Source organism: Vidua macroura, chromosome 2 (genome assembly GCF_024509145.1).
Source record: "Vidua macroura isolate BioBank_ID:100142 chromosome 2, ASM2450914v1, whole genome shotgun sequence".
Taxonomy (NCBI): domain Eukaryota; kingdom Metazoa; phylum Chordata; class Aves; order Passeriformes; family Viduidae; genus Vidua; species Vidua macroura.
In genome coordinates, this window is record NC_071572.1 from 88,542,780 (window position 1) to 88,560,835 (window position 18,056).

The 18,056-nt window shown below is 41.5% G+C and overlaps 1 protein-coding gene across 2 annotated transcripts; it reads right to left on the reverse strand.

Moving 5' to 3' along the window:
* Positions 1-772: 772 nt before the first annotated feature.
* Positions 773-15,756, reverse strand: POGLUT3 (protein O-glucosyltransferase 3). Of its 2 annotated transcripts, none has more exons than XM_053970314.1 (8): positions 15,537-15,756; positions 10,573-10,770; positions 9,910-10,196; positions 8,303-8,519; positions 6,762-6,958; positions 5,591-5,785; positions 4,452-4,556; positions 773-3,607 (listed from the first exon to the last, which is right to left on the reverse strand). In XM_053970314.1, exons 1-8 carry the CDS (start codon positions 15,754-15,756, stop codon positions 3,482-3,484), a joined length of 1,545 nt encoding a protein of 514 aa, XP_053826289.1. In that variant the 3' UTR covers positions 773-3,481. The 2 variants fall into 2 exon arrangements, with proteins under 2 accessions (XP_053826289.1, XP_053826290.1); XM_053970315.1 differs by lacking the exon at positions 15,537-15,756 and adding an exon at positions 11,173-11,221 and having other exon boundaries at positions 10,573-10,766.
* Between the last annotated feature and the right edge of the window lie 2,300 nt (positions 15,757-18,056).

Sequence of the window (18,056 nt, forward strand, 5' to 3'; positions counted from 1 at the left end):
TAGTTTCTTTGCAAGCTTCTCAGACGTGCTCCAACAGGTGATGTATGTTTTCCCTGTCAGCTCTCCTCCCTAACTAAATAATTTACTTTGTAATGTAATAAATGTCGGGCGTATGCTTCCCAACATGGATGCTTGAATCTAACATTCCATCAGACAAGCTTTGATTATAGGGTTTTTAAAATTATGAATCTACAAGGCAGGCCTGGCACAATTCTGTCACGAAACCAGTATATTTGTGATCTTGAGGTAAAGGTAAAAAAATACAGTCTAAAATATATATGAAACTGTATCTCCTTTATGTTCAACAGATCAGGATTTACTAGCTCTCATTTCAAGACAAAATTGAGGTTGGGTATTTCCAAATGTGGGTGCCTAAATATATTAGGACATCCATATGACATAAAAGCAGTGTTCACTACATGAAGCTACTGTTAAGGTTGAAGAAATCTGAAAATAAAGACTCTTAGGTAAAGACTCTGCCTTCCCAACATTTCTGGATGTCAAACCCCTTCTCTGCAGATTCTTGTGTTTGAAAACACTGGCCCTGGGTTTTAGGACATACTATTTCAAACAAATAAACCTGCCTCTATCATCAGTGGTAAATCCCTGACAAAAACAGGACAGGTTTTACTCTCTGTTTAAAAAGTTAAATTATAGCAAAATTTAGTACTGTGGTATGGTAACAGTTTTCCAAAATTACCACCAACAAGAGATTTTTACACTTTTGAACAGTCACTGTTCAAGAACTACCACAGAATAATACAAAGTCCAGTCTATGTATGCCACTTAAAAATTCTATTTAATGTATGTATTACACTTCACATGCAAAAACAAGTTTTACTCAATATTTAGCATTTCCTGTAACACACCAGGCTGATGGGTATCATCCTCTTGGCAAACTCAAACAGATTTGACATCTTTTCTAGCCTGGTGGAACAATTGTTAGGATTGTTCTTCATTACAATCTAAATTGCATATTCTAGCACTAATGGCAGGAAGAGAGACTTTGCCTTACCTTCTTTTACCTTTGGAAGAGCTATAGTTATAAACTGAACCAGAATCTCTCAAAATACTATGGACTTGTAGTAAAAGTTCCACCATCTCTCTACTATTTTTTAAATTACAGGAAGAAGATGAGTGCACTCAATATTTTTCAGGATATTTCTCGCCTGTGAGCTATAAAAGCATGTGTTAGGCACTCTGTTGACAAACTAGTCTTTGCTTTGAAGTGATACTTATTACAAAAGCAAGGACTTTTTTTGGCAGAAAAGAATTAAGAATAGTTTCTTTCCCTTTTTATGAGGGAAGAAAGGAGGGATAAAATATTCACATTTATTTATAGTCATAATTTAAATTTTATCTGATTCTTCTTCCAGTTTGAAAGACTTCCATTTCAAGCTAGGCAAGTTTTCCTCCACAGGTATTTCCAAAGAACCATGAAGTATGTGTCATGGCTCCCCCTATTCTCTCCCATTTTAAAAAATACAAATTAATCACTTTTGGACTCTTGATTTGAAATATGTGGAAAACATTGTTGTTCAACCATCTTTTATGCTTATTTGCCTTTGCTGAGCGCACCACCTCCATAAACACTGGTGAATATAAAAAGCACATGGCATAATGGGTAGTTTCTCAAAAGAAGATCACGTAATACAGTAAAAATGACTGTACACATAGAACGAAAGGAGAGCACATACTCAGTCTTAAGTGTCAACTTCAGCAATGGAACCCTGTTCCTGAACTTCGATGTAGAAAATTTTATGTCAGATGAGTGGAACATGTATTTATAGCCTGAAGTTCTAGGACTGGTTTTCATGTTAAATAAAAATACAACCACTATAAATATGAATGTTAGAACCAGAACAAAGAGAATTATGGGTAGAGCAACATGATACAGGTTTTTTTCTTAACTGGCATAATGTAATAAATGAATGATGGACAGTTGCATCATCCTCTTTAGAAAGCCAAAGTTCTTTCCATATTTAGCATACTGCCTTTCTTCCTGTTCTAATGCAGAAATTTTATGTAATTTGCAGTGTAGAACCAAGAATGAAGCCTGCATGACATGTAAAGCACTAAATTTTGCGCACCAAATCAATCAGACAAGTCCACTGTCTTGAAGACATCTCCATTCTTTTTAGTGTAGGGAGAATTTGGTACCCATGACAGCTTTTATCTGACTGTAGTGAGTCAGGAGCTGCTCAGGCAGGCTGCATTAGCCAAGATGAAAACACAGAAATGGGTGCTTGTGGGCACTGGTCTTGGTATTGGTGTCTCCTTCCAGGACTATTTATGCATTTTGAAGTAGACAAACTTGGGCAAAAATCAACAGAGGTATTTGGAGTTGCATCCATGACTAGGATGATTCTTCTGCCCCATCCAAAGGCAGACTTTATCACAAAGGTATGACCAGATCCTTCTGCCCTTGTGAATTTTTCATCGCTAGCTTCATGGCTGCAGATGAACTTCAGCAGAAGACCTGAAAACCTCTTGACCAGTCTGGAGCTAAAACACCCTCTGGAAAAAATGGCTTTGAATTAAACCAAGGAGGACAACCAGCTTCCCAATTGCTTTACATGGACTCTAACCCCTAGACTATTGCACAAGAATTAAACCTAGGTGGTCTAAATTTCAGATTTCACATAGTCCAGAATACTGCAGACAGTATTGTTGAACGAAGACACCAGTGTTTCCCATGGCCTGAAATTCCCAAGTCCTTTTGTGGATCTGTGCCTACATTTACAGTCACTGGCAGGGAACAGGTTTTCAGAGTGGTGATTTGGCACCCAAAGCACTGTGATTGTGATAGCTACAGAGTCTGTTTTAAAGCAGTATTTAATTCTGGCGATTGACAGCCATGATGATTATAAACTTATTTTTCCTATCTCTCCCCCTGCTCTCCATTTCCCTCTAAAATTGATGAGTATTATATCATGTTGTCTGTCACCTGTCATAAACCACAGAATAATCTGAAAGCATGACCAGATCTGATATTATTACATCTCAAATATTCATTTTCTTTGTCTAGTTTGAAAATTGTTTTGTATACAAGAAACAATCTAACACTGAGGTAAACTTTATGAAGAAATCATAACACTGTTTCAATGTATCACAAATGCTCCTTTAGAAAACTTTCACTGACTCATGGCAAGATCTTTGTGGCGACTAGTTCCTCACAAAACTTCAGTAAAAAGGTCCCATCTGGAACATGAGCAGCTCTGTGCCCTGCTTCCTGATGATGCAGTACATCAAACAAATCCCCCAGACACTCCCCACTGCAGGCTCAGTGTCTGTCTGGTGGTGGTCATGGAGCCAAAACTGTGAGAACCAACATTGTAGATCAGAATGAGCAGGAAAAGGGTATGAAAATACAAGAAGAATACATAACTAAGAATGCCTGCTACAGCATAAGAGTCTTAGATTTCACAGCTTAATTCCTATTCTCGCATTTTAAGTGGGTAATTTTCTCCATCCAGTACAGTTATAGATCTTCCCTTAAAGGCTTTTTCCTGTGGCAACTGCACACTGAGTCCCTGTCATCAGGCTGAGGTACAAGTTCCATTCCATCCCGTATTTCAGGTTTGCTGGCTTGGCGTTCGGCATATTTCTGAAATACATAAACAACATTTAAGAATGCTATAAGCACCAACATATAATTCATGAAGCAGAATTTTCCTCCTCCCTTCCACTCAGAAGCCTACCTTTATCCAGACTCCTTATGCCATTGTTCACAACCTCTGCACAAGGTGTCTTTGTAACACACCTACTAATGGCTACATTGCCTCTGAACACCTCCTTTCATGTTTCTGCCTATTATTATGGTAACTTGAATATTGTCATCATTTGTGCCTAACTACTTTATGCAGATAATGCATAAAAATGTCATTTTTGTACACTGAACAGTTCCAACCTTTGTGTTAACCTGTGGCTGGTGAAGCTGCCATCTAACTGCACAGCAGTACAGGAAAAAGATATTTTCAGAGAGGAGAAACTTCTTTCACTAGAGATTTGCATTTTCTAAGGAAGAAATGACTACTGGGCCTGCTTCATCCCCTACACTCTACTAGTCACACTTCTGGAACTTCTTTTCCATGTATTCATCATTTTGTAGTAGAGTAGCTCACAATGCAAGCGTGAGAAGTATGAAGGGAAAAAGGAAGAAAACTGGATATACAGATTATCTCTTACAGAGACCTACTGGAAACCAAATACCAAGTGACAATGAAAACAGGGCTGACTGGAGATGGGGGCAAACAAATTCCTGATTCTGTAAAATAACTATGATGTCAGGTAGCTTCTTTAATGAAGAAGCAGGGTTTAGCAAAGCTCTTCACACTGATCTCCTATGATTAACATGTACCCTGTCTGCTACTGATCTAAGGACTGAATATGAAATTTGTAGCATCAGTAGCAGCTGGAAGGAGAACAATAAACTGATCTATTGTACTTACCTGGAGCACTTTATAATAGTAGCAGTAAAACCTGTGAGGCTGAAGTAATTCTCTTGCTACTAGTTGTCCTTCTTTAGCAATTTTTCTTGCTTCCTCATCATTTTCCTGGAAAATTCAGATGAAACAAAGGAATAACAGAGCAATCAGTGAGTTACTCAAAGCCTGACTAGCATTAGAAGTTTTATTAAATGGCCTATTCAAATCTGCAAAATTAACTGCAATTACTGGTAGATTGCAAAGGCATGATTAAAATTGCAGATTTGTTTAAAAATACTGAATTGCTTTTATTGCCACTACTGCTACTTTAGGGCTATCAATAACAACTTTCATGACTAACTGTACAATTTTGAAAACTCAGTTGATTACTGCTCTACCATTTTGTCCAAGCCACAAGCCTCTTCAAAATCAGTTCTAGTATCTCCCAGACCTACATAGTTTTACAGAGGACAAAACCACAGCTCTTGTCCTGTCCAATGCAACAGAATTCAATGTCTTCTTTTTAAAAATAACTGCATGAATTCATGTACTTACTCTCAAGCTTTTTAGGTCTATATTGCAAAGCTTTTAGCACTCTCCTCTGATTCTTTAGGCAGAACTACAGTACTCAGAAAAGAAACTCTTCCTGTGTTTTTTTAACCTTAACAGCACTTTGACTTAAATTACAAATAGTATTTTCAATTACAGAATTGTATCTGTTTGCTTAAAGGATCCCAGCCTCTCACACAGAGCATGTTACAGAGAGCAGCAGCATTTTTTTTGTACATTCAAACAGAACATGCAGTAACTTCTGCTCTAGTCAGGGCCTAAAAAACCTATGGCATTAATTAAGTAGTATCTAGGAATCTGGTTGTTTCTTTCACAATTACCTTAGTCAGTATACTAAGGCTCTGACTCATGAACTCTTCTGCTCATACCTAAAATGAACACTTAAGTAAGTATTGCCCTAAATAGAGATGGTTACTTCAAACAAGGCCTTCCCATTTTATACTAATAACAAAATGTACTTCCTTTATTCCAGGATCTCAACAGAGTTCATGCAAAATATATATATATGTGTAAATACAAAAGAAAAGACTATTAAGATAAATTGTTTACATGTTTGTTCATCACTCTGAACTTGAATCAATAATGGAGCTTACCTTAGCCCATTCTATTTTCTCTAGCAAATCCTCTAAGTTTCTCTTAACTGGAACATAATGTTTCCAAGGTTTTAATCCAATATAAAAGTGTTCATAGTACTGGGAATCTTGCTTCAATACCAGGCTGTCACCCAGCAAGAGGTATGGAAACCTGTAAGCTGCTACAGTGCCATCTACATTCACTTGGTATTTGTACTACAGCGTGAAGAGAGAGGAAAAAAAAAGGTGAAATGTTTTGTATCAGAATGGGAACAATGACTGTATAAAATATTATTTTAACAGGCGAGAAGTAATCATGTTTATTCATTTTCATCTACAAACTTGTTTTAGTGTTAAGCACGTGTAGTTTCATGGTCTTCTGGATAACAAAATGGAAAAAGGATTTGTTTTCAACATGAGGCTGACAGTCAAGAACCTTTGTGTCACATGAACTGCCTGATGGGTGTCCTACTGAAGTATCCTGGGACAGAGCAAGGGCTACAGCAGGGAAGGAAAGAAAACTAATCTATACTTCAATTCAAACAAAGTAAACTTATTCTGACTTAACATTATTATATAGAATAACCTGAAACATATTATTTATAAAATAAGCTGAAATATTATACTAGAAATAACCATGAATGTAGTGCTTTGGCAGATGTTCTTGGCTGTTACAGCATTTCTGAAATATTGATCTTCAGAATAGAATTTCAATTGCTATATATTATAATGGCTTTATACAGGACTCTGTCCCCTTTATTTCTTATATCTCTCTTGCAGTAGAATTTGTATGTTAAAATACAACAAAAACACTCATCTATTTTTCTAATTTGTTACTACACAGACTCTTTCTGACATCCATAGTGTACTTGAAATGGCTGTAAGTTGTGTTCATTGTTTTCATATTTACCCCAAATCAAAGAAACCCAGATGGTGAGAAATCCAATTTCTCAATCTGCTATAACATAAAAATAAGCCAAGATGTCTCTAAAGGTCTTTCTTGGCTTTCTCTACAAGTGTGTCACACTAGGACATTGATTACAGATGGTTTATCTACGCTGCATGGACTTGTGCTCCCACAGCAGCATAATTGTTTTGTTTACTGAAAAGAATTAACAAAAGTAAGCTTTGTCTTTTCAGTTGGTAAGAACGTGACAGTAAAATTAATCCAAAACCATAATTTGATTGCTACCTTAAAGAAGTCAAAGAAGCCCATCAGCTGAGCCTTCCCCAGCTCTTTTTCTTTTTCTCTGAAGAAGAAATATCCAGTTATTCCAGCATCTAGTAGTTCTGGATTTTCCTTGGATAACTTGACAAGATGGAGACGTTCTTCTCTGCTGTCTCGACCTCTGAATAAAGCCCGCTCAGTTTTGTTTTCCCAGAAGGGGCCTATGAGCAGTAAGTGATAAGGCAAAAGCAAACAGCAGTGAAATGTGCAGGGTCTGCTCAAGGCAAATAAGGAGCTTGGTCTGACAGTGGCATTACACTTGGAGACATGGTAGGACAGGCAGGGTTTCCCATAACCCCTTATTAATCACAGGGTTAAACTTTCAATTCTGGTTTGAGTTTTGGGATGAGAAACTCATACAATGAAAATCAGATAATTGCTTTTCCACTCAACAATTTTGTATTTCAATAACTTCAACTATCTTGAAAGCTACCTAAGGGATTATAATAAAATATGTAAGGAAAATACTAATAATTAAAGCAATTCTCCATCCATAAAGCCTGCCACAATAACCTAATTTCTTTAGTAAAATCCACCTCTGTTACCCAGCAATTTAGTTAGGTCCTTGAAGAACCACTTAATGATGCCTTCAAAAAGAAAATAAATGGCTATGTTGTGTCCTCTAAACACTTAGCAAGAGTCTGAAAGACTTAATCTCTCCTTACTGCATTAACTATGCCCTTCCTCACCTTTCTGCTGAAAATTTCCCTAAAGGACCTATCAAATGGAGTAGTCTCTTACTGTCTCCTAATTGGAAAAGCAGCTGTACTAAATCAGTAAACACACAATTGCCTCTCACTGACCATTTAAGTGAAATATTAATTTAAAAACTAATAAAGAAAAGAGGCACTGAGAACTAATTAAATAAAAAGAAATAACTTTCCACTCTAGTTTTACTCCTTAGGTATTGCTTATGCCATTTGTTTGATCCCGAAGTATTCTTTAATTTCTTGAGGGGGAGGAAGACACCTGTCAGTAAAGCTGACTCCTCTTTCAAAGCCAGAAAAGCAATTCAAGAGATCTCACTCTGAGGTATTTTTTTCATATATACAATGTTTTCTCATTTGAAAGAGGCTGCAGCACAGTATCAGCTGACTTCTTTCAGGATTCAAATTAATTTTTTGTACACAGAACATTGGTCCATAACAGAGTCAGGAAAGGGTGATGTTTGGATTAGAATAAACATATTTGAGCCCTTTACTGAGGAGAAAGGCCTTTTAATTACACTTACTTTTACTTTGCCAGGTCACAGTAGGCATCTTCCGGATATCTTTAACGTAAAATTCATGTTTATTGCAAACTGGACTTCTTAAATTTTGGTTCTAAATGATACACCTGCTTAGTGGCAGTGTTGAGAAGTGTTTGCAATCTGTAAAGACTAAGCTACTTGTATTCAGAGATGTCCCAGGGCACTTTTAACTGAAGATTCAACACATTATTTGAATGCAACTTGCTTCTTTGACGGAAATCATAAATTCTTTTTAAACCCACAGTCTCTAATTCACCTGTGTTTCCTTGAATGGAAAGGAGATCATTGGTGACTCCACGCAGGGTTTCCAGAGTTGAGTGGGTTACATCATACGTCGGCAGGACGATATCTCTGGAATCCACAGAGCCACACCAGGAGATGACAGGTACAGGCCCAGGTGTATCATTAGCTTTCCGGTGCTCAACTGGCCAGTCTCCAACATTGAGATAAAACTCCACGTCAGGAAGACGAACCTAAACGTGTACCAAAGAAAGGATAATAACACAGAGAAGCTGTCTGTCACTCTTACATCTACTCCTCAGTTCTCTCAAGTCATGCAGACTCAGGGCACCTACTGGATAGTCCATAGATTTAACTGTGCTTAATGCATGAATTCCAAGCTTCTGCCCTGCAAGCAAGTTTGAAAGGAACACCCAGAGGCCATGAAACGCTCCCAGTTGGGCCTTAGCCCCTGGAGCTTTCCAAGCATTTTCATTACTGCCAGGACCAGTGTCGGGGTCAGGTTGGCAAGACCCCAACAGTGTGAAAGTCCTTTTTCCCTAGCCCGGCAGCCAAAGAAGAGGTCTGGAAGGTGTGAAGCTGAGTTTTCAAGGTTGTTTATTTCTTCTTATCTAAAAGATTTTCTCTTTGACCTGCTGAGGTCCACCTAGTACAGAAGCCATGGCAGTCTGCCCCGAGCCCCGGGCATCTCCCACACTATATACCCAAAATTACGTATACCATGTTTACAGTTCCTGTACCAATACCTAAAATCTATGTTGGACAGAGTGTCCCTATCCTAGACCAATAGAAAAGTGTCACTATCACACAGAGTCATGGAGGACAAGAAGAAGGAAGAAAAGGCTAGGGCACGCCCAGATTCCTCCATATTGTATCCCTGAATTACATTCTAAAAACCCCAAAATTCTACTTTTTCACCCTGTGCCAATTCCCTTATTACACTACTTGATCCCTTTTGGCTTGTAATTCCTCATATAAGGTTGGCAGCCTCTCCCATGGGCTAAAATCAAAGCCACAGGTGTTTTTGACTTGTTGCCAAGATCCCTGAGCCCCCTGCCAGGGTCTCGAGGCATCCAGAGCAGCCAAAGGGATGTTCTGGACTCCAACAGACCAGCCCCCACACATTACTCCTAACACCCAGTGTTGTCTTGATGGAATGTCAAATCTTACTTCAGGAATTATACATGTGAAGATACAAGAACAATTGCGGTACTGCCATATTTAATTACGTTTAGCCTGGACAAGAGACAACTGAGAGGGGATCTTGTCAACGCTTACAAATATCTTAAGGGCAGCTGTCAAGAGGATGGGGCCAGACTCTTTCCAATGGTGCTCAGCGACAGGACAAGGGGAGACAGCCATATACTTAAACACAGGAAGTGTCATCTGAATATGAAGGAAAACTTACTTATTGTGAGGGTGATGAGGCCATGGAACAAGCTGCCCAGACAGGCTGTGGATATTCAAAACCCACCCCAAAGGTGATCCTGTGCAACCAGTTCTGGGTGAACCTGCTTTGGCAGGGGAGTTTGACTAGATGTTCTCCAGAGCTCCCTTCCCACCCCAACCACTCTGTGGTTCTGTGATATTGCCTTAATAGTCTGACATGATCCAATCTGGTACCTTCCTGGCCAGGGACAGGAACATTTCATCAGAGAACATTTTGAAGTCTGTGTACTTCCCTAAGGAGCGCCGGTAGATGTGATTATCCAGAATTGTGTAATGAACAATAGCACCTCTTGCTTGGCTGAACTTTGCTGGGATTTCCTTAAGCATTCGCTGCAGGTCAATGGTGGGAAACGAAATGAAGTCTTCTGTAATCTGAGGCTCTTGGGATGGACAGGACATCATGTCCTGCCAGACCTCAGGGTCTTCTTCAGGACAGTCACAGTATTCATGATAAACTGGTTCTGTGGAAAACAAAGCACCCAGAGTCTGTATTTGTGATTCTACAGCACACATAACTTATGCATTGCAGTGGCTTGGCATTTTTATACCATGTTTTCTACAGTTTTCCTGGGAAATAATCCTTCCTATAATTTCTGGAATTCTGCAGTGTAACTGAGAAAACAGCAACATTCTTCTCTTTTCAGAAATACAAGACTTTGTGTTATCAGGGTGAAATTATTCTGCTAAATGAAGCTCCATTTCTGTGAACCTGCCAAGCACGTGGAGATTCAGAGCTGTTTGAGCTGCCCACAGCTACCACAGCCCAGGTATTGCAGTTTCAAATATATCCAAATTCAGAACTTTGACACATTACATTATATCAAAAAATACTCTTACCTTTCAAAATATAAGGTGATTGAGCCACATGCTGATCACCATAAAGTATCTCAATTTTTAATCCTTTTGTGACACTTCCATACATCCGATACCGCATAAGGAATGTACCATCATTTCTATCCAAAGGCCGAGGGGTGTAAATTCTGGTGACTTCTTTTGGAGAAAGTGCTTTAATTACCACTTTAAACTGTGTTCTTCCTGGCAAGAGGAAAATAAAACCAGACAAAATCACTTTAAGCTATTAGAATTACATCTAGTAAATAAAGGTAAGGAGCAAATTCCACTAAATTAAGACCACTGGATTTAATTTATTTTTCACTACAATTTTTTAATTATACCAAGTTGTTAAAACTAGTTTCCAGTGATGAAATACCATCCTACCAAATATTCTTAGTCATTGCACACCTCTAAATGGAAAACCTGCAGGTGTAGATAAGAAGTTAAATATTTGATGACAAGACAGAAGGAAAGGCTAACAGTATTTTAAAAATAAGATTAGGTTTTATTCTAAGTTTTCAAGTTAGTGCTCTGAGGAACAATAATTTCCTCTAGAGTAAGAAAGACAGGGAACAAAGTTAAAGTAACAGCAGAAAAGAATACTTGCCAGCTTGCGGAAAGGCAGTTGCAGCATGCAGGAGTCACATACAAATTGTTCAGCTTTGAGCTGCTGCTGACTGTCTTGCACATTTAAAGTCCCAGCTACTGAAAAGCAGGGATAAGAGAATGATAGTAGAGATGTTCCCTGGACATCTGTCTGACCTGTGCTTAAAGATCACCAGCATTTCATCATTAATGCAGTAAGACATGGAATAATTTATGGACAATATGAGTATGCATAAACATAAATCTGTTATAGTCTTTAGTTCTATCACAAGTGGTCATTGTCAACTTTATTAATAAAAAAAAGGAGCAGGACGGTCTAAGCATTGTGAACCAAACAAATACAATAAATGCTACCACCAAGTAGTATACAGAAATAAATGAAACTGAAAAAATCCAGATAGAATCAAGATGTTACTAAAATCTGAATATGTTGCGACAGCACTAAATGGTTGAGATGTCAAAGTTAACTCCACACTTTGCACCCACAGATAAATGCACTGATGTAGTAAGTACCAGTCTTTTAATGGTTAATGATGTCTTCCTTAGATCACTGGGTCATGAAATTGGATTTAAGTCAAATACTGTGCAAGAATATTCAGATTAAATGACTCCCGAAAGAGAGTCACTGCAAGTCACAACCACCATTTTAAACTTGCTTCAAAGTAACTGACTTTAACCAAGTACCCAGTCCCTATGACTATCACCTAGTATTATTTGGATGAAGAAGTATTCACATCCAGAGTATGTCATGAGGTTCACCAAGAAAACAGTTTCCTGTTGGTAACACGTCATTGTCTCCTTGTACCCATTTTATTAAACAGCATTTTTACTGGGTATAGTGATTTCCCACTAAAGAAAAGTAAGTTTTCAGCTGTCATAAAAATGAGTGAATATTGTGAAATCAGAAGTCAAATATTACTGAAGTTTATATCCTTGCCCTCACCTACAGGAAGTAACTAAGTGGGTCTTTTCCCCTGCTGGTTATGTACGTCCTGCTCTAGACACGATGAGCCCTTGATCTACCCAAAGGATTTGTTAGGTTTAGTTGGTGGCACTTTAAACATAGGAATAATTTGATAAGAGAAGTGACTGATAACAAAGCTTTCTGGGAAAAAGCTAACTCCACTGAAAGTGAAGGGGAAGGAAAATGAGACTGAGTATCTCATGTAAGTACAAATAATTCACTGGAGGAAATAGACTTCTTGTTTGTAATTTACAACATTCATTGTGTAATGGGGCCAAGGTCTCCACTGTATACTTAATCATAACAGCTTTTTGGTGATTTTTATTTTTTATTTGGAGAAAGTTACCATGGTACTTTCACTCATGGTTTTTTTTTTTTTTTTTTTGTTTCTCTCAATCCAAAGGAATTACAAAAGAAAAATGTGTCCTTGTTGAATCAGCACTGCTAGTACTTCTCTGTTACCCTGAAAACATGTCTGGGACAGCATTTTAAGTACAAAATAATTTCCCAGTACTAAAGAGAGACTAAAATATAGACACAGTCAAAATGGGATACTTTATGAAATCCAGATAATGACACCTGCTTTACGCATTTTTTTTTCTTCTGTTCAGCTTGCAAAAGAGGTACGCCACACATGGAGGAACAAGTGACAGAATAGAGGGAAAGAGGGAAAAAGTAACAAGATACTGAATTTAGGCAAATTGTTAGAGAAGAACAAAAAAATCTAGTCACCCTATTTCTGACATGTATGCTGAAGAGAAATTAAAAGTTCTTAAAAGTAGATTTTTTTGATTCAACTAGAATTTTTTGATTTTACTGGAGTTGTTGCTGGTTACTTTCACAGATGGAAATCACAAAATCGACAGACTCACTACAGAGACACACAAATTATTAGCCTATATTTTCAGAGAGTCGGATGCAAGAGCATATATTCAGTAACAAACAAATACAGGTCTTGTGTGTGATCATCACAAAAGCCCAGGGATCATGGCAACCAAAGACCCCAAGGGAAGTCCTGCAGTGCCCAGGTATGAAGGTAAGTGAACTGAGATGTACAACTCTGTTTGGCAGCACTGGAATGAGAGCTGGAAGAAGCATGCCCTGCTCTTTGAAAGCATCTGGTGAAACCTGCAAGAATACTTGGGAAGCCTCGAAAAATATTTGTTAGCAGACTGTGTTGATCATCTGAACAACAGTTAACAGCTGATTTTATCATGGTCAGTAGTTGTTAAGCCTAGGATAAAACCTAGCAGAAAAGAAGGATAAGGCTTATCTAAGTAGCCAGAGGGAAAAAAAATATATGCAGTTTACACTAAAAGAAAGTTCTGTATTTTCAACAGGGATTTTCTTAATCTTTGAAATAATTTTTCTAGGGAAAGAATGAATTCTGCATCATTCGACATCTTCCCAGAAAAGCAGGTCAAACAGTTACAGCCTCCGGGTTGAAATTCCAGTGTAATGTGCAATAGTGCATATTAACTCTGGTGAACAGACTAGATATTTAGAAAACAAATCTGGATTTAAAATCTACTAATTATGCTATACAAGTTTTATAATGGATCCCAGTAAGTCCTGACCCACTTGACTGAAATTCCAATGTACACAAAAATAATTTAATAGATTTGGACACATTTCACAACTGTGATGCCTTCACCGTAGCTCTGCTGCTCTGATCACAGTATTCACACAGTATTCACTGTATTCACACAATGTTCCTGTTTAGCAATGGGGGTGATAATGTCAATTTTTTGCTATCTCAACAGGTATATTTTGAGACATATTTAGTTTATATTGGAGAGTGGTGCCTAAATAAATATTGCTAATTGTAATTCTTAATGACATTTTACAGATGTGAACATTTTAAATCATTTGAGAACAGAAGTTTATAGCCAGGGTCTCTGTGAATACTTTAAACAGTGCTCATACACTGGAATATGATGAACTCTACCACTAATTTTTTTAAGGATACTAGGCACCCTCCTAAACAATTCCTGGCACGGGACAGCAGTTAGCACAGGCCGAGGCAACAGCTCTTCCCTGCCAGCAGCACGTATGCTCTGTCTTTGACTGGAGGCCACAGCAGGTCATGGGATGAATGGAGATCACTCCATGCCAGGTGGCACTACTGGGACTTGGAAACTTTCCTGGGACACTGAATTTATTAACATAAATACGAACACACTGCAATCAAAACTAGGTTCTCAGTACCCATGTCCTCCCAGTTTATCTTGGAGGACGTACACTAGCATGAGAATCCAACTGAACTTCACACCTTTTCACCCTCAGCAATCTGTTGTTTGAACCCACGGCTCTCCCTGTGCAGCTGCTACCAGCCTCCACCGCACAGGCAGTGAGCATGCAGTCATATTTTGGACTGCAATTACAAAACTGTGCTGACATCCAGCACCAAGCTGCAACACCAGATGGAGGAAGCCCAGACCTGAAATATCTGAAGTATCCACACTCCTGTCAGACTGAAGACATACCCTGTATGATATATGGCTACTCCTTAATTCTGCAAGCAGCAGCTTTCTAACTGACAAGACATGAAGAGGCCGTGCATACTTGGTAGCTGCCCTCTCAGTACCATCTCTGTGAACAGTAAACAATACACAGCAAATTAAGTAGGTTCTACTTAATTAGCTGTGTAAATTAGCAACATAAGATTTCCTCTGGGGCTACCTCAGGCTTATCTTTATTATGGAATCTGTGACACAAAAGTAATTTTTATTCCAAATTTAAACTATTAATATAGAGTGTGTGGAGTTAACTTGCAGCAGCAAACAGCTGACTTGCATCATACCACTGGCCTGCAAGAACAAAACCAATTCCCACCCTTAGGAGAAGTGTCATGGGATGGTTTGTGCTTGTGCTGAGTAAACAACAAATGAAAATTACTCCTTAACGGAGCAGCAGTAGGATAACAGAGCCCAGAGGGCTCTGCTGACTGAGATAGAAATTTTAAGCAACTGGTGTAAGTGCGGCATTAAAAATAATTACGTTACCACTTCCCAGCTGTGTACTGGGATTTTACTAGCTCCAGAAACACTGGTTCTTTCTGAGCTTACGGTTCTTTGCTGTAAATTCCATACTGTTTAGAGCAGGCTACTGGTGAGAGCAGAGGAGGCACCGGGCAGCACCAGAAGAAAGGAGGCTCTGATCATGTGCTTCACTTGCCATCCTGCGTGTCCCGGGCGCTGCGGGACAGGGCGCGGGGGGCAGCCCGGGAGCAGCGATGGCACAGCCACCGCACGGGAGGAGGAAAGGAAGGAAGCAAGGAGGAGCGGAAGAGGGGAAGTGGTGGGCATCTCCAGCCAGGTTCTGTGGCAAAAAGCCGCGGCCAGGGTTAGGGTCTCCATTCCGCGCCCCTGCCCGCGCCGGAGCACACGAACGGTACCTGGCGGGGAGCGGGAGAAGTTGCGTCCGGCCGCGCTGACCGCCTGGATGTAGAAGTACCGCACGGGCACGGTGAGCCTCGCGTCCAGCCCGGGGCCCCACGCCAGGCTCCGCTCGGCGCTCACGGGGTCCGCGGGCTCCGCCGGCTCCGCTTGCCGCAGCAGCGGCCCCGCGGCGCCCAGCAGCAGCAGCAGCACCGGCAGCAGCCCGCGGCCCCCCATCGCCCCGCCGGCCCCCTCCGCACCCGCTCGGAGCGGGGTCCGGGGCCTCCTCGGGCCCTGCGCGGACCCCGCCCGCTCCCCGCCCCGCGGGGCGGCCCGACGGCGCCGGGGCCGGGTAGAGCCGGAGGGAGGTGAGGAGAGGGTCGGGCTTCCGTCGCCGCCTTTGCTGGTCCTCCTCCGGGCTGTCCCGCGATGTCCCCAGGGAGGTCGTGGGGTGAGAGGCCAGCCCAGCCCAGCCCAGCCCGTGTGCGCCGGACCGCGCCGGCGGCGGGAGCGCGCCCTGCCCGCGGGGCTCAGGCACGGGAGCGGGTTCGGAGCCGTGCACTTCCCCGGAGCCGCGGGAAATACGGCACAGCCGCTCTGAGAGCGGGGAGCGGGCTCGGACCCGCGTCTGCGGTTGCCTGTCCCGAGAGGTTTTTCTTCCCTGACTGTGGGCGCTTTGCCGGACGCGCTGAGTAGATGATCGGGGGCTGTGTCGCCCCCCCTCAAAGAGCACGTTACCTGTGGTTTAGGATACAACTCAGCCTGCAGCTGAACAGTTGGCCTGGAATTTAGAGAGGAAAAAATAGTCTTTCTCTATTGCTTATTGTTATTGCCTTGTGTCAGCTGATGTACAGAGATTGCTGTAAAAGGAAAAAAAGCCCAAAACCCTGACATAATTAAAAATTCCTCACTGTTTTTAAGATTTCCCATAACAATTACATTTAAAGCGAAGGACAGAGCAGGGACCCTGTTAGGATGCACTGACACATGGTTCCCTGTCACTGGGCTCAGCTCCCTGTCCCAGAGAGGAGGCTCAGACACACACCCATGCCCAGGTGCTCCTGAGGTCTGTGGGTGAGATGCTGCTGGTGGTCCTCATCAGTGCTGTAATGCTTGATGAGGAGGAAAAAGGGATCACAATATTATCCTCTAGAAAATGTAACAACAAAATCATTTCATGGATTTAAAATGTTGGGTTACAAGTAAAAAGGGTAAAACTCCAGTGATTTGTCTCCTAAGGTTGTTTTATAATTTTTACCATTTGCTGCTACTAGGAAGTATTTCAAGGTATGAGTAGATATGGGGGCTTACAAGGCTGTAGGAGAATTAAATCAAGCTTCTGGGCAAGCCTGGATTTTCACATGCAAAGCAATGAGAGCACAAATGAATTCTGCCTGGCTTTGAATAACATGAACGTCAAGACTCTGTGCATACAGACCATGAAAAACAGGTTCCTTGAAGGGGGAATTATCAAGTCTGGTTTCCTCCTTGCTTTTGTCTTTAGTCTCTTCAATTCCCTCACTTCAGATAGCGACACATCTCCACTGACATACCATGTTTGATACTCCCAACGGGTGAGAGAAAACTTGTGTAGTGTTGCAGGATGCAGGGCTGAGGTCAGGTGGAGACATCAATCTGCAGATCAGGATTAGTCCCTGTGAGGGGAATCAGGGTCAGACACCACTCTGGGATAGCTGCCTGTCCTGGGGTTGTCAGCCTGCAGATAGGGCCAGACCCAGCAGGGAGGGCTGGCCAGGGAGGGCAGAGGAGAGATGGAGACCAATGACCTATGCCATCAGTGGGGCAGGGACTGATGGCCCCAGGCTGGGCTAAAATGGTGTCCATGGGCAGGGAGAGTGGGAGGGGGATCAGGGCCTGATGGTCCTCTTGCAGCCCTGTCCCTGGGAAGGAGCCACCCCTGTTCTGGTATGGGCTGGGAGCAGCTGTTGGGAGCAGCTCTGAGGGAACGGCCCTGAGGGAACGGCCCTGGGAGTCCTGGTGGGCATGGAGGGACATGGGCCATCAATGGCAGTAACAGTGGCCAGCAGCAGCCTGGGCTGAAGGAACAAGGGCAGAGGCAGAGGTCGAGGGGAGTCATTATCCACCTCCACTCAGTACTTGTTAGACCACATCTAGATCCTGCATCCAGCCTTGCGCTCCCCAGTACAAGACATCAATAAATTGGATCAAATCCAGGGGAAGCCACTGAGATGGCAGAGCTGGAGCACCGGCCCTGTGAGGAGAAACTGGGGCAGCTGGACTTGTTAAGCCTGTTAAGATACCTTCGATGAGGGGGTGGACCTCACAGGACCCCCCAGGAAGATCATGAGATGGTGCAGGGCAGAAGGATGAAAGACAACTGGCATGAGTTGAAAGAAGAGATGGTCACCCTGTAACATCTCCATGTTGTAGGCTGAGGCACAGGTTGCCCAGAGAGACTGTCCAGTCTCCATCTTCAGAGATTTTCAAGCCTCAAATGGATGAAGCCTTAAAAAGCCAGCCTTGACCTCAAAGCCAATCTGCTGTGAGCAGGAGGC

Bases quoted from the DNA above. Each gene is read 5' to 3' on its own strand.
- POGLUT3 (XM_053970314.1), bottom strand. From the start codon at position 15,756: ATGGGGGGCCGCGGGCTGCTGCCGGTGCTGCTGCTGCTGCTGGGCGCC. The intron at 8,520-9,909 runs GTACCAGATTGG...GTACACGTTTAG, and splicing joins TCCTGTCCCTGGCCAGGAAG to GTTCGTCTTCCTGACGTGGA. The intron at 4,557-5,590 runs GTAAGCTCCATT...TGAATTTTCCAG, and splicing joins AGAAAATAGAATGGGCTAAG to GAAAATGATGAGGAAGCAAG.